Source organism: Ctenopharyngodon idella, chromosome 9, assembly GCF_019924925.1.
Source record: "Ctenopharyngodon idella isolate HZGC_01 chromosome 9, HZGC01, whole genome shotgun sequence".
NCBI lineage: Eukaryota > Metazoa > Chordata > Actinopteri > Cypriniformes > Xenocyprididae > Ctenopharyngodon > Ctenopharyngodon idella.
Window position 1 is genome coordinate 32,523,234 of NC_067228.1, and position 14,200 is coordinate 32,537,433.

Here is a 14,200-nt window from a genome sequence, read left to right on the forward strand (position 1 = left end):
AAATCAAAATGTGAATTTTGTTGCTTTTAAACATTAATTTCTGTCAGCTGTGAGGTAATGTATGTTCACCTGCAGTTAGGCAGCATTTATTCAGACTGCATTTATTTGACCAGTAAAAACAGAAATATTACGCAATATTATTACAATTTAAAATCATTGCTCCAGTCTTCAGTCACATGATCCTTCAGAAATCATTCTAATATGATGATTTGCTGCTCAAGAAACATTTCTGATTATTATCAGTTGAAAACAGTTGTGCTGCTTCATATTTTTTGTGGAAAACATGCTACATTTTTTTCAAGATTCTTTGATGAATATAAAGTTCAATAGAACAGCATTTATTTGAAAAAGAAATATTTTGTAACATTATAAATGTCTTTATAATGACATTTTTAAAAAGTTTTTGACAAAAACTTTTGACACGCCTCTTCAACATTGCATGGGAGTCGGGGACAGATCCCAAGGAGTGGCAGACCGGGGTGGTGGTTGCCCTGTTTAAAAAGGGGGACCTGTGAGAGTGTGTGCCAATTACCGGGGTATCACACTTCTCAGCCTCCCTGGAAAAGTCTACTCCAAGGTGCTAAAAAGGAGGGTGCGACCCATAGTCGAACCTCAGATTGAAGAGGAACAATGTGGATTCCGCCCTGGTTGTGGAACAACAGACCATCTCTTTACTCTCGCGAGGATCCTGGAGGGAGCTTGGGAGTATGCCCAGCTGGTCTACATGTGCTTTGTGGACCTGGAGAAGGCGTATGACCGAGTCCCCCAGGAGATACTGTGGGAGGTGCTGCGGGAGTATAAGGTGAGGGGGTCCCTTCTCAGGGCTATCCAATCCCTGTATTTCCAAAGCGAGAGCTGTGTCCGGGTTCTCGGCAGTAAGTCGGACTTGTTCCAGGTGGGGGTTGGCCTCCGCCAGGGCTGCGCTTTGTCACTAATCCTGCTTGTGATATTCATGGACAGGATATCGAGGCGTAGTCATGGTGGGGAAGGGTTGCGGTTCGGTGGGCTGGGGATCTCATCGCTGCTTTTTGCAGATGATGTGGTCCTGATGGCATCATCGGTCCAGGACCTGCAATACTCACTGGAATGGTTCGCAGCCGAGTGTGAAGCAGCTGGGATGAGGATTAGCACCTCTAAATCTGAGGCCATGGTTCTCAGCAGTAAACCGATGGAGTGCCTGCTCCGTTTAGGGAATGAGTCCTTGCCCCAAGTGAAGGAGTTCAAGTACCTCGGGGTCTTGTTCACAAGTGAGGGGACAATGGAGTGGGAGATTGGCAGGAGAATCGGAGCAGCGGGGGCGGTACTGCAGTTGCTTTACTGCACTGTTGTGACGAAAAGAGAGCTAAGTCGTAAGGCAAAGCTCTCGATCTACCGGTCAATTTTCATTTCTACCTTCACCTATGGTCATGAAGTCTGGGTCATGACTGAAAGAACTAGATTGTGGGTACAAGTGGCTGAAATGGGTTTCCTCAGGATGGTGGCTGGCCACTCCCTTAGAGATAGGGTGAGAAGTTTGTCCATCCGTGAGGAACTCAGAGTAGAGCCGCTGCTTCTTTGCGTTGAAAGGAGCCAGTTGAGTTGGTTCGGGCATCTGGTAAGGATGCCCCCTGGGTGCCTCCCTAGGGAGGTGTTCCAGGCACGTCCAGCTGGACCCAGTACTAGGTGGAGAGATTATATCTCCACGTTGGCCTGGGAATGCCTCGGGATCCCCCAGTCAGAGCTAGTTAATGTGGCTCGGGAAAGGGAAGTTTGGGGTCCCCTGCTGGAGCTGCTGCCCCCGCGACCTGATCTCGGATAAGCGGTTGAAAATGGATGGATGGATGGACAGTCACTTTTGATCAATTTAATGCAGCCTTGCTGAATAAAAGTATTAATTTCTTTAAAAAAATATTTTACTGAGCCCAAACCTTTGAACCTTAGTGTGTATGTTGTTGTAGTATTAGTTGATTAAATAAAGACATTATCAAAAATATATCATACTTCATTATATATTGAATATCATGGAAAATATTATTTTTTTTTTTTTGCTAGATCACTCTGGCCTACTCTTGATGTGTTTTCACTAATCTGGTGAGTTTAATATCTTTGTTGTTTTCTGTCTGTTCAGAGATTTGATTCTCAGTAGCTTGTGTAAGTGTAGGGGTGGGTTATGTAAGAGTTTGCTCGAGATATTCACACACCCTGAGCATGAACGCTTCATTACTCATTACTGTGCTCAGGTTGAATGCCTGCAACTTAAAGAAACAAATCCTGCCACTTTTAGTATCACTCTACACAGCACACGAATGTTCATTTGTATATCAGCTGTGTGTGTGTGTGCAAGTGTGCTTGTCTAACGTGATTGTATTCATTGTGTCTCATAGTTATATGTTTGAGTGAGTAGACATGAGTGATATTTATATACTGTATTTCACATATAGTACTTCATTGTCTTCATTTCCAGATTTGTGTGTGTGTGTGTGTTATTTTCTATTGTGTGTATTGAGGGTCTGGGTCTTCCCGCTATTGGAAACTCAATTTAAATCGAACTCATTACTGTCTTGAGCATCAGGCTGCTTGTTTAAATTGACAGCACTGCACAGCTACAGTGATCTAATTAATTAAAAGGAATTTTTTTGTATTTAATGCTGCAGAAACACTGTATAAATATGTGATTTTGTGTGTGCTGTTTGTGCGTTTGTGCATCTGACTGTGTAATTGTATATCAGCCTCCACTAAGCACCTCTGGGCTGTCACGTCTCCTCCAATCACAGCACTCCACTAAAGCCCCAGGGGATGCTGGGTAATCTGTCATGTTCTGTTGCTGTTTGTACATAATTTAGGTCTTTAGAGTTTAGTGTATAGCATATATGCTACATATGGTACATGTATTTAGATTTTATATATTTTTTTATAATTAAAGTGCCCCATTATGCTTTTTCGATATACCTTTCATGCAGCGTGTAACGATCGGCCATTTTCTAAAAAAAATAAAAACGTATATACTTTTTAACCACAAATGCTCGTCTTGCACTAGCTCTGCGATGCATTGGAAATGTCACGTGATGACCGATCGTTTCGCTAGATAAGACCCTTATTCCTCGTCTGGGATCTTGTAGAGCCCTTTGAAGCTGCAATTTGGACCTTCAACCCGTTGACCCCCAGTGAAGTCCACTATATGGAGAAAAATCCTGGAATGTTTTCCTCAAAAACCTTAATTTCTTTTTCGACTGAAGAAAGAAAGACATGAACATCTTGGATGACGTGGGGGTGAGTAAATGATCAGGAAATTTTAATTCTGAAGTGAACTGATCCTTTAAATGTGTCCAAATGATCCTATATCTGTAAAAATGTGTTCCACTAGGCAGGATTTAGAATGAAAAAAGGTTCTTCAAGACCTTAAATAGCTTACTTATAGTTGACTCTGCATGACACGACACTCTAACATGATTTACCTTTATCACTGCCTCAAACAAGTGTCACCCAGAGAACTTAACACATGTGAAGATACAGACTACTTCAAACTGATTGCCCCCAAATTCTGTCACCATGGAAACTACTAAAGTGATAATAGCAACCCATGTTCAGCTCATCTTTTTAAATTAAATTGTTAGTCTTTTTCATCTTTAATGTACTGGACGATAGCAGGAGGGACAGGCCACAGTGGTAAAGGACCTAGACTCAAACTCCACTCACAGCTGCACCATATGTTGGAGCGCGACCTAAAAGACAGTCGGTTGTTTTTATGAAGAGTCTGTACTTGCTGGAATTGTAACCTTTGACGCTGTGCCTGGTGCTTGTATACTTCTCCAAACCCACACACAATCTGTATCTACAGGAAGCACCTCAGAGTTCTATAGTCATTCACAATTCTACACATCTCTCCCCTCTTGTGTGTTCATAATGTATTTTGGCTAATTTTATTGTGCTTTCAGCCACCAATAAGTGGATAGTACTCTCAGGTCTGTTATAGGTGTATAGGTTATAGGAGTACAGATTGGAAAATTCTGGATATATTCCATGAAAATCAGTGCTGAAATGTGAAATTTTGTGTGGGTCTGCCCACCACTAACTGAGACTGTGTTAAAACTGATTTCACATAATTATATAAGAGACCATTTTTGTGATCTGTGGAATAATGAGCTTTTACACAATAATCATCATTAAATATAACTGTTGCAGAGTCTACTCAAATGAAGAAGCGTTTTGTGCATTTAGACTGATTACAATACAAAGATAAATCATTACAAATACAATAGAAACATGACTGAGAGGCAGAGCAGAGTCATTTTCAATTAGCACTCTGCACTGGACTGTCAGACATATTAGAGCTGTATAATGTGAGCAGTTCCTCTCCAGAGATGAAGAAATTATTGATGACTAGAGTAATTTCACATAAAAAAGTACTTATTGCAGAAATAATATATTTTTAAATGATTAAAATTACACTGAATGAAATATTTTTGATCACTTAACTGCACATTATTTGCAATTAAAGGTACACCATATGACTTCTTTGTTCAAAATTAACATTTAAATAATGTGTCAATACATCATCAATCGTTTTTCCAAAATGTGTTTTTGTCTTACCCTGATTCAATATGGTAAGCCTGTTATAAGTGTTTATATTTTAGACCTGTCAGGATTGTTTTTTTTTGCAGGAAATTGCGTTCATATGTCTTGTCATATCTGTAAATAGAGAAAAGTTGCTCTGGTACTTTGACACATGTCTGGTGTGGGAGTGGCATGGTTAGTTGTCACAACGAGCAGAAAAGGTTGAGATGGAGCATGCTAAATCTCCAACCTCTGGGGAATCAACCATTTTAAACAAACGCCGAACAGAGGAGAGTCTGCTGACAAAAAGAGAACGAGACAGAGTTCGTAATAAAATGAGAATAAACATTGGCTTGGCTTTTTGGAGATGGTGAGAACTGAGGGACCCTTAAGAGATTAGAAATGTTGTAAAAGCGATGCAGAGATGGCAGTTTTATTACTCAACAGGTAAGGTATTTATTGAACAGATAAAATGCCAGATTTAGCTCTCTAACAGAGTTCATTGTGAAGCATTATCTATTGTGAAGAATAGAAGTCATTTCATTATGGTTGTTGTAGTGTTATGCTGGAATTTATTTTCAAGGAAGTACTTTGTCTATTAATGGGTTTAGCTACAGTAACATCTTCAGCTAGTCAGCTTGAGATCCTTTCCATCTAAATGTTATCAGTTTGTAGCAGTAAATGAAGAGGTATATCGATCACAAGTTTAGTATGGAGTACCACAAGGCTCAGTACTAGGACCGTTGCTTGCTTGGGAGATATCATTAGGAAGCATGACGTTAGTTTTCTCTGATGATACTCAGCTCTATATTTCTTAACGCCCTGACGAAACATATCAATTCAAAAAATTACCAGAATGCATAGTTTATTTAAAAAATTGGATGACTAGTAATGTCCTACTACTAAATTCTGAAAAAAGGTTTTAGATATTGGACCAAAAACCTTCACACATAATAACCTAGAATACTGTCTAACAATTGATGGCTGCTTTGTTACATCTTCATCGTCAGTTAGGAACCTGGGTGTGTTATTTTATAGAAATCTTTAATTTGAAAGCCACATTTCTAGTATTTGTAAAACCGCATTTTCCATCCTAAAAATATCTAAATTACAACACATGCTCTCAATGTCAGATGAAGAAAAGTTAGTTCATGCGTTCATGACCTCAAGGCTAGATTACTGTAACGCTCTACTGGGTGGTTGCCCTGCACGCTTAGTAAACAAACTCCAGCTGGTACAAAATGCAGCAGCTAGAGTTCTTACTAGAATCAGGAAGTATGTCCATATTAGCCCGGTTCTGTCAACACTACTGGCTCCCTATTAAACATTGTATACATTTTAAAATCTTGCTAATCACTTACAAATTTCTAAATGGTTTAGCTCCTCAGTAGTTGAGCGTGCTCTTAACGCATTATAGTCCTTTATGTCTATTGCAGTCTCAAAATTCTGGCCAGTTGATAATACCTAGAATATCAAAATCGACTGTGGGCGGTAGATCCTTTTCCTATTTAGCACCCAAACTCAGGAAAGGTCTTCCTAGCGTTGTTCAGGAGGCAGACACACTCTGCCAGTCATACAATCTGTAATGTATAAAGGGCACTAGAGCCCATAAGTTTCATAATGTACCTTTAAATGAAAATTTATTAGTTTAAATTTATATTAAATAAGATAACCTTTAGAGTGCTTTATGACCCACTTAAGTAGGACTGAATGTAATATCGAATAACACACTAAAGTTAAAATTATAATCAAGTACTTTACTCTTTATATACGCTTTAGTATCTTAGCCAAAAAAGTGTACTTCTTTAAAGTACAACAAATCCCAGAACATAAATAGGTGCACTCTGACCAATGAGAGGACTAATTAACTCACACGTGACTTATATTAACAAATTTTGGTCCATTTAGAAATGTTGCCTTGTGAAAGCAAACCGAACCAAGAAGAAATTGCAACATCGTAACAATTTCAATCCATGTTTCGAACAAAGTAAACAATCTACAGGTCTTTAAACAGGTCTTAAAAACTCTTAAGACACACTTTGACACTTTTGACTTTGACATGAATGTTGTTGCATTAGATAAAAAATGAAAATCTGTAATCATTCATTCACCCTCATGTCAGCACAGACTCATATGACTTTCTTTTATGCAACAGGACAGTACTGGTTGCTCTTTTCCATTTAAGAACAATGAATAGGGTCTAAAGCTTTAAATCTTCAAAAAAGGACAAAAAATATCATAAAAGTGGTTTATATGACTTTTCATATGCTCTGTTCAGTATATGCTCTATAATTCAAGTCTTTTGAAGTCATATGTTATCTTTTAAACCATTTAAACAATGATTCAATGATCATTTTCCACTCTAGTGAGTTGTTAACCACTGTTGCCGAATCATTCAGGTAGTGATTCCAATTCAAGACTCATTTAGTCCAATTCATGAATGAATCATTGTGAACCAGATCATCCAAATCACTGAAAAAATCTGACTTGTGGAAGAAATACAGAGTTATGGATTTGGACAACATGATGGTGAGTAAATGATAACAGAATGTTCAATTTTAGGAGAACTGACCCTTTAAGTGTCCAAACACATTTTGAAGCCCACCATACGCAGACTCAATCTCTGACTGTTGTGTTCACTGTTGTGATATTTATTGATAGACATAATGACATATTAGGTTAGGTTTGTGTGATTAATGGGATGTATCCGTCAGAGATAATGACTTGTCCTCTTACAGAGAGACTTCCACTCCCCTGAGAGCAGGACACTCACATCTGTGCCCCAGAAAGGCCACATTAACTGTCCCAGGTGTCCTGGTTAATGGCTCAGGCCGCCTCTGTGTCATTAGTCACTGAGATTCATTTATTGGCACCTCCTGTTACTAAAACATTCAGCTTTGAGAGTGATAAAATCTGCTTATTCTGTCACACTCCTATATGATGATATTTATGAATCATAACTCAATAACTGCTATATTGAATTGCATTTTCTCAATTCTGAATCCTATAGAGACAGTGATGTATAAGGTTAAGGTCTTCAGTTCTGTATTGGGTTTGATGGATCAAAACAGATATGAATTGAATTTATCGACATATTGAATATGGTCTTTGGGGATGTATGAACCTCTGCATGTGGTGGGGTCTTAAACACATTACCTGACCTTGATGGACGAGCTGGACTTTCTGCTCTCTTGCCGAACACTAAATGGGCACTAATCTCTCTCATGTGTCTATAATTAGAAGATGTTTTTGTCCAAAGCAACAGAAAGTATACTAATGCTCTCCTCCAGAGAAATCCAAGGTTAAGTGCCTTGCCCAATAGCACTATCTGTCCGTCTATCTATGTCTTTCTAGAATTTGATGTCAGCTTGAACTGTCTAGTAACTTTGACTGTGTGATCTCTGATTATCATCCTTTTTTCAGCAACATATTTTATTTCTTAACACTGTATTATTTCTTAATAAATTGCTAATTGTTGTTAGTCCAGAACACCAGAAAAATGAGATTCTCACAAACTACTGAAAATAATTTCATCCCTATGATCACTTAACTGTAATATTATGATAAAAGAAAGCTTAGTAACATTTTCCGAAAAAGAAGTGTGCTTAATTGTATTGAATGTGTACTTCAAATCTTAAAGGTACAGTATTTAAAAACAGTACTTGCAGATAATATAATATTAAAGAAATAAAAGGACACTTAAGTGTACTTAAAAAAGTACACTACACTTTCATAGGATTCTTAACACACTTAAGTAAACTTAGAAAGTGTACATTTTAAATCATTGTTTTAATAATCTTTTGTTGTTTTAAAATACACTTACTTTGATGTGTTGACTAACATACTAAAGCACATGTAAAGTACTTGATAATTTTAACTGTAGTGTGTTATTCAGTATTACATTTAGAGTTAATATATTTTAAGTGCACTAAATTGCAACTTCATCATTACAACTGTGTAATTACAAGTGTATTTAAATAATAAATCAATTAATACAAATGACAATATAGTATATTTTAGTTTACCATAAATGCTTGTCAATATACTTTAACCATATTTCAAAGTAATATTTCAAGTAATTGTGAAATTACATATGAACATTTACTTAAGTCCTACTTAAGTGGGTGAAAAAGCACTCTAAAGTTCAACTATTTGCATTTAATATAAATTTAAACTATAATACATTTTCATTTATTTGCAATTAACATGCAGATAAGGTTCTGAAAACATCATTCACACTTACGTATACTCTTTTAATGTATATTATTTCTATAAGTACTCTATTGCTGAAGTGTACTTCTTTCTCACAAGGGCTATCTTTAACGTTGTGAAGTTAAAATTTGGTCTGTGATACTAAGACATATTTGATAGAGGTATAAAAATACATTGCATAGTGAAAAAGACTAAAGGGGTGGATAAGAGATAAGAGTTGGTACCTGCAATAGTATTTGAAATGTTGTAAGTGTGTGTGTGTATGTCATGAGCTCTTTGTCAGCAATATGCATATGTGTCTGACCTGTGTGTGCTGTCTGATCTTTGATTCAGAAATATTGATTTAATCCAGCGTAATCCCTTCTGATCTGCAGTCAGACCTGATTAAAGAGATTACAGATGGCACTGCCTCTAAACTGCTTTCTTTATGTGTTCTTAGACGAATCCATCGTTCTCGGCTGCAACTCCAAAGAAAAACTATAGATTTTAGGCGACTATGGCAAGAAACTTCATTGGATGTTTGGGTACTAAAAAGAAAATCCAGACTCAGCTGGGGGATGAGGTTTATGGTTTCTTTCATGTGTGTGCTTTCTCTGATGACTATAGCATTTACATAACACTGAGCATATGTGTGTGTTTGTGTGTGCGTTCATGCATATGTGTGTATATTATTCATATACAGAATGACAAACTCTTTTACCCAATATGCTTTAAGTTCTCAAGAAATGGTGTTTATAATTCACTTACCTCTGCAATCTGATGTATTTCCAAAAAAAATGTGGGAGGGGATTTGATTTTATCCATCAGGAGTTGGCTGGATCATGAAAAACAGTCTCTATACCAGGAGATTTGTAGGGAAGGGTTAAAAATAGGCATTGGTGATGCTCAATACAAAGGAAAGATGAAAGATTGAGAAGACAAACATGTTTTTACTGTAGTAACTGATGATGATTTCACAAAAAGACCAGGAACAAATACTAAGAGATGTTTTAGTCATTTATTACTCATTTACTCAGTTTCTTTGTTTATGCTGTCTTGTGACTGGAGTGTTTGTGTCTTTCAGAATTATCGTCAGTGTATGGCTGGTCTACTGGTCCCTCCCTATGGTGTTATGGAGAGTGTCTCAAATGCTGACAGTAAGTACAAACACTTGTCTTACTCGGTTTACTCACTGATGTTGTTCCACACCTATGACCAGAGGTGGGTAGAGTATCCAAAATCTGTACTCAAGTAAAAGTACAAGTACTTATAGAAATATTTACTCAAAGTAAAAGTGAAAGTAATAATCTTAATAGTTACTTGAGTAAGAGTAAAAAAGTATCCAATGAAAAAACTACTCAAATAGTTAGTTACTAGTTACTTTGTAACTATATATGTGTGTGTGTGTGTATATATATATATATATATATATATATATATACACACACACACACACACACACACAACAATACAATAGCCTGTTATTATTTAGATAGATATTTAAATTATTATCATAATTAGATATCTTTGCAACAGACACAGAGGAGACAAGCATTATTTATGGCATCTGTAGCCCAAATATCATTGCATGTTCTTTGCTTTGTATAATAATAATATATACAGCTACATTTGAAAGAAGAAAGAGAGAAAACTCTTTACATGTGCTCGCGCTCATAACTGCTGAACATCTAAACGCAATGATAAAATGCACATTGACGGATCTTCTTCCGTCCGTTCTCCAAAATATAATCAAATGTATATTTCTGCAGGCGCGTGTAAACTGGTTAACTGTGTCTACCCCAAGGCGATAATTTTCAAGACGAACAGGTCGCCAGCGCCGCCACTGCGCAATACCCACAAATTACCGCGGGACGGCGGGTGTTCATTTCATACTCTCTGAACAATGGTAGCTTATTTAATGTATACATTAAGATATATGTCCATAAAAACGGTAAAGAAATGCTACATACTTTGTTATCGTGGCGTAATCATTTGTTTGGTTGTAAAATGTCGGCTATTTGGCTGTATCATGAATTGAAATCGAATGAAATCGATACCTGTGGAATTGTTCACAGACAGCATACGCAGTTCAACTAATAAAGATCTTTTCTGATCATCGCTGGCATACAATAGGATGTTTTTGCACATTTGCTTTTAATTGACTGTAGGTCCACTGCCACTTCATCCAACGCTCCGAGTGAGAAATCGCTTCAGTCGATTCACTGCGTGCAGGGAACTGAGTAAATCATTCAAAATGATTCATGTCAAGTCTTTGAACAGAATCGACTCAAAAGAGCGATTCATTTGTGAATGGGGCATCGTTCATGAAAAAAGAGACAGCGCGCTCGCAATAAACTACGCATTTCTTAACATATACACAGTACTGCATTAAAATAAAGTAACGAGAGGAACGTCACCCAACGTAGCGAAGTAAAAGTACAGATTTTTCATTACGAATGTACTCGAGTTAAAGTAAAAGTACCCACATTTAAATCTACTCTAAAAAGTACAAATTTTCCAAAAAACTACACAAGTAAATGTAACGAAGTAAATGTACTTTGTTACTACCCACCTCTGCCTATGACTGTCATTCTTCTGTGGAACACAGTTGTTCAGAATTTCTAAACTGCTATTTTTCATAAAACTAAAGCACATTGTAAAAAGCAAAAATCACCTTGAAAGTATCATTTAAAGTGCCCCTATTATGGATTTTTGAAAATGACCTTTCATATAGTGTGTAACAGCTCTAAGTGAATGAAAACATCCTGCAAAGTTTTAAACCTGAAAGTGCACCGTATATAAAGTTCTTGTCCCTCAAAAGTAAGAGTCAACTCAAAGTCAATTAAACGAGTCGTTTGTAAAACGAATCCCCAAGCCGCTTTGTTGTGACGTCAAGACGAAACATTAGCATATTGCCCATCCACTTATTGCGTACGCAGACGCCAGGGAAAATTAATTTTTTCAACAATACCACAGCAGTACAATCTTTTGTTGTGTTCCCATCATTTTACTGACGACTGCTTCTCAAACCTCGGGGAGTTTAACGCAGGATTCACAAAACGTTTGGTCTTAAAATATGGATCAATGCCCAGTTTATTTGGACCAGCTTGCTCTTTTGAATCTTAACCTGTAAGTATGATTAATAATTGATGTTTATATTTTCTAGCGATTGTTTAAAATTCGTAGCTTTGTATGTTATGTTGTGTAACGTACACCCTAGTCTGTATGTCTCCTGCTAACCAGCTAACTCACATTTATGTAGTTCCGCTATTCAGATGTGGGTCCAATATTGTCTAAAAATGTGTCGATTAATGCAGCTTGTCTGTCTTATTACTTGGAGTAACGATCAAGGATGGAGCACGACTTTTGTTTACAAAATGTAATGCAATATCAGCGATTCACGTTTGTGCTCGGCTAACGTGGGAGTTTACAACATACAAAACAAACTGTTTTTTTTCCTCTGTGTTTTTAATATTACAGTAGAGTGGAGCTCTATCTGTATTGTAATAGGATGTTAAGATGCTAGTCCGCGCTACTTTCTCTCTGTAAACAGTAAACACTCATTGTAATTGATATAGCCATTTTTTAATTTGTTAATAGTTATGACGAAAAAGTCTGTGCACATCTGGCATAATGTTTATCTTATGTTAGAGGTTTTCAGCTTCGCTTGGCATTCTGTGCACCTATATAAAGTATAACAGTGACGCTGCTATCACGTCTTATAAATAACTAAGGTGACACTTACCATATAGAAACGTCTTACTCCAGTCGTGATTGCAAATCAGTTTCTGGTTGATCGACTACTTCAGACTTTCATCGTCAGACTCGGGCTCAAATTGATACGAATTGATGCTATCTTTTCTGTCCATACATCGTATACAATGTCTTGCAAATTGATAGCTGTCATTCAGTCATGGCAATGGGTGCGTGCAGTAGACCAATCACAAAGGATTGGGCCATCTGACCAATCAGAGCAGTGTAAGCTCACAGAAAGGAGGGGTTTAGAGAGACTGATTCATTGAACTGCTTCAAACGAATCGTTTACCAATCTTTGGTGAACTGAGGTGAAATTAAATGTATATTATGAGAAAACGAAAGTGTTTTTTGACCTTGCATTTTTGACTCCCAAAACAATATTAGGAACCTTAAATAGGGCATAATAGGGGCACTTTAATGCAATGTTAACTAATAGGACCTTATTGTAAAGTGTTAGCGATATTTCTATGTTGATGTGCAGAATTCAGTAAGAGACGTTGCTCTCTATGTATATAAAGAGGGATGTGCTGTTTTATCATAGATGAGAGTCTTCCAGGAATAAGTTATTGTTCCTGAAGGAGAAAGCTTTTGTGTTGTGGGTAATGACCCACCCCTGCTCCCCGCGGCCCCTCAGGACCCATTACTGAAGATTACACACATCCTGCATCCCCATGATGACTTTACACACATATTTAATCTTCTTACTTAACTATCACTTCTGCTGAATCTGCTGCATTTTACTCTTGCCTTGACTAAATGATTGATACTCATCTTAGATTTTAAAGTCTTGATCTTTATTTAATTAAATGTGTTTGTCATATTTATTTATTTTTTTTTCCACAGGAATGCCCGACAAAGAGAATCTGAGCAACAGTTCTTCCGGATCATCAACCAAACACTTAAATAAGGTTTGTTTTAGCCCAAAAATACAAGTTTCTGACTTTGAAATCACTGATTATCTGTACAGTCATGCCACATGTTCACTCTCCTGTCCGGAGTCATGACCATCTGATGACAGTCTCTGTGATTGTCATCCTGTGGACCCCAAAAGTGAAAAGTCTGTCATCATTTACTCATCCCCATATAATTCTCCAGTTAAACACAGAAGTTTAGCAAAAATATCTTGAGTGCTCTTTCCCATGCAATGAAAGAGAATGAGGGACTGGTGCTGTCCAACTCCAGAATAGAAAATAAAATGCCCAAAAAATATTTAAAAAAAACCATATGACTCTTTTGACATATTCTCTGAGTTGTTTGTAGTCGTATAATATAATATGTGAGGAACCGATTGAAATTTAAGCAATTTGTTGATAATCTTTCCCTCTGCCTCATTCATGTTAGCTTGCATTCAAGTATGGCATGTAAAGATGCACATAAATTAAATACATAAATATTAATAGAGTTTTCATTTGAACTGTTCCTCATTCAACAATATTAAACTATCACAGTGTAGGACTGTGCATGCTCACGTCAGTCTGCATAATAACTGTTTTTCAATATGTAATTTTTGCCTCATTTTGAGGTGGTTTGTGAAAAATTTAGTGCTGCTGTGAAATCTGATACAAACTCTCACACCAGGAAGCAAACTTTCGATGAAACAACTTCAGCTTCTCTTCTCTTTATAAATAAGCAATGTCCAAAAACGTGCACAGAGAATAGATTTCTCCTAGTCTGCTAATGAGAAGTTCCTTAAAGCCCGTGTTTGCCTCACCTGATGAGC

The 14,200-nt window shown here is 37.1% G+C and overlaps 1 protein-coding gene across 3 annotated transcripts in view; it reads left to right on the forward strand.

Annotated features, from left to right (window-relative positions):
* rapgef4a (Rap guanine nucleotide exchange factor 4a) overlaps nucleotides 1–14,200 on the forward strand; it is an 89,331-nt gene that overhangs the window by 39,188 nt on the left and 35,943 nt on the right. For all 3 annotated transcript variants that reach the window (XR_007931552.1, XR_007931553.1, XM_051905060.1), the window contains exons 5-6: nucleotides 9,809–9,881; nucleotides 13,324–13,388. Coding sequence is in view for 1 of the 3 variants with exons in the window: in XM_051905060.1 (XP_051761020.1) it covers nucleotides 9,809–9,881; nucleotides 13,324–13,388 (138 nt within the window). In the remaining 2 variants the exon portion in view is untranslated. The remainder of the gene's footprint in view (nucleotides 1–9,808; nucleotides 9,882–13,323; nucleotides 13,389–14,200) is intronic.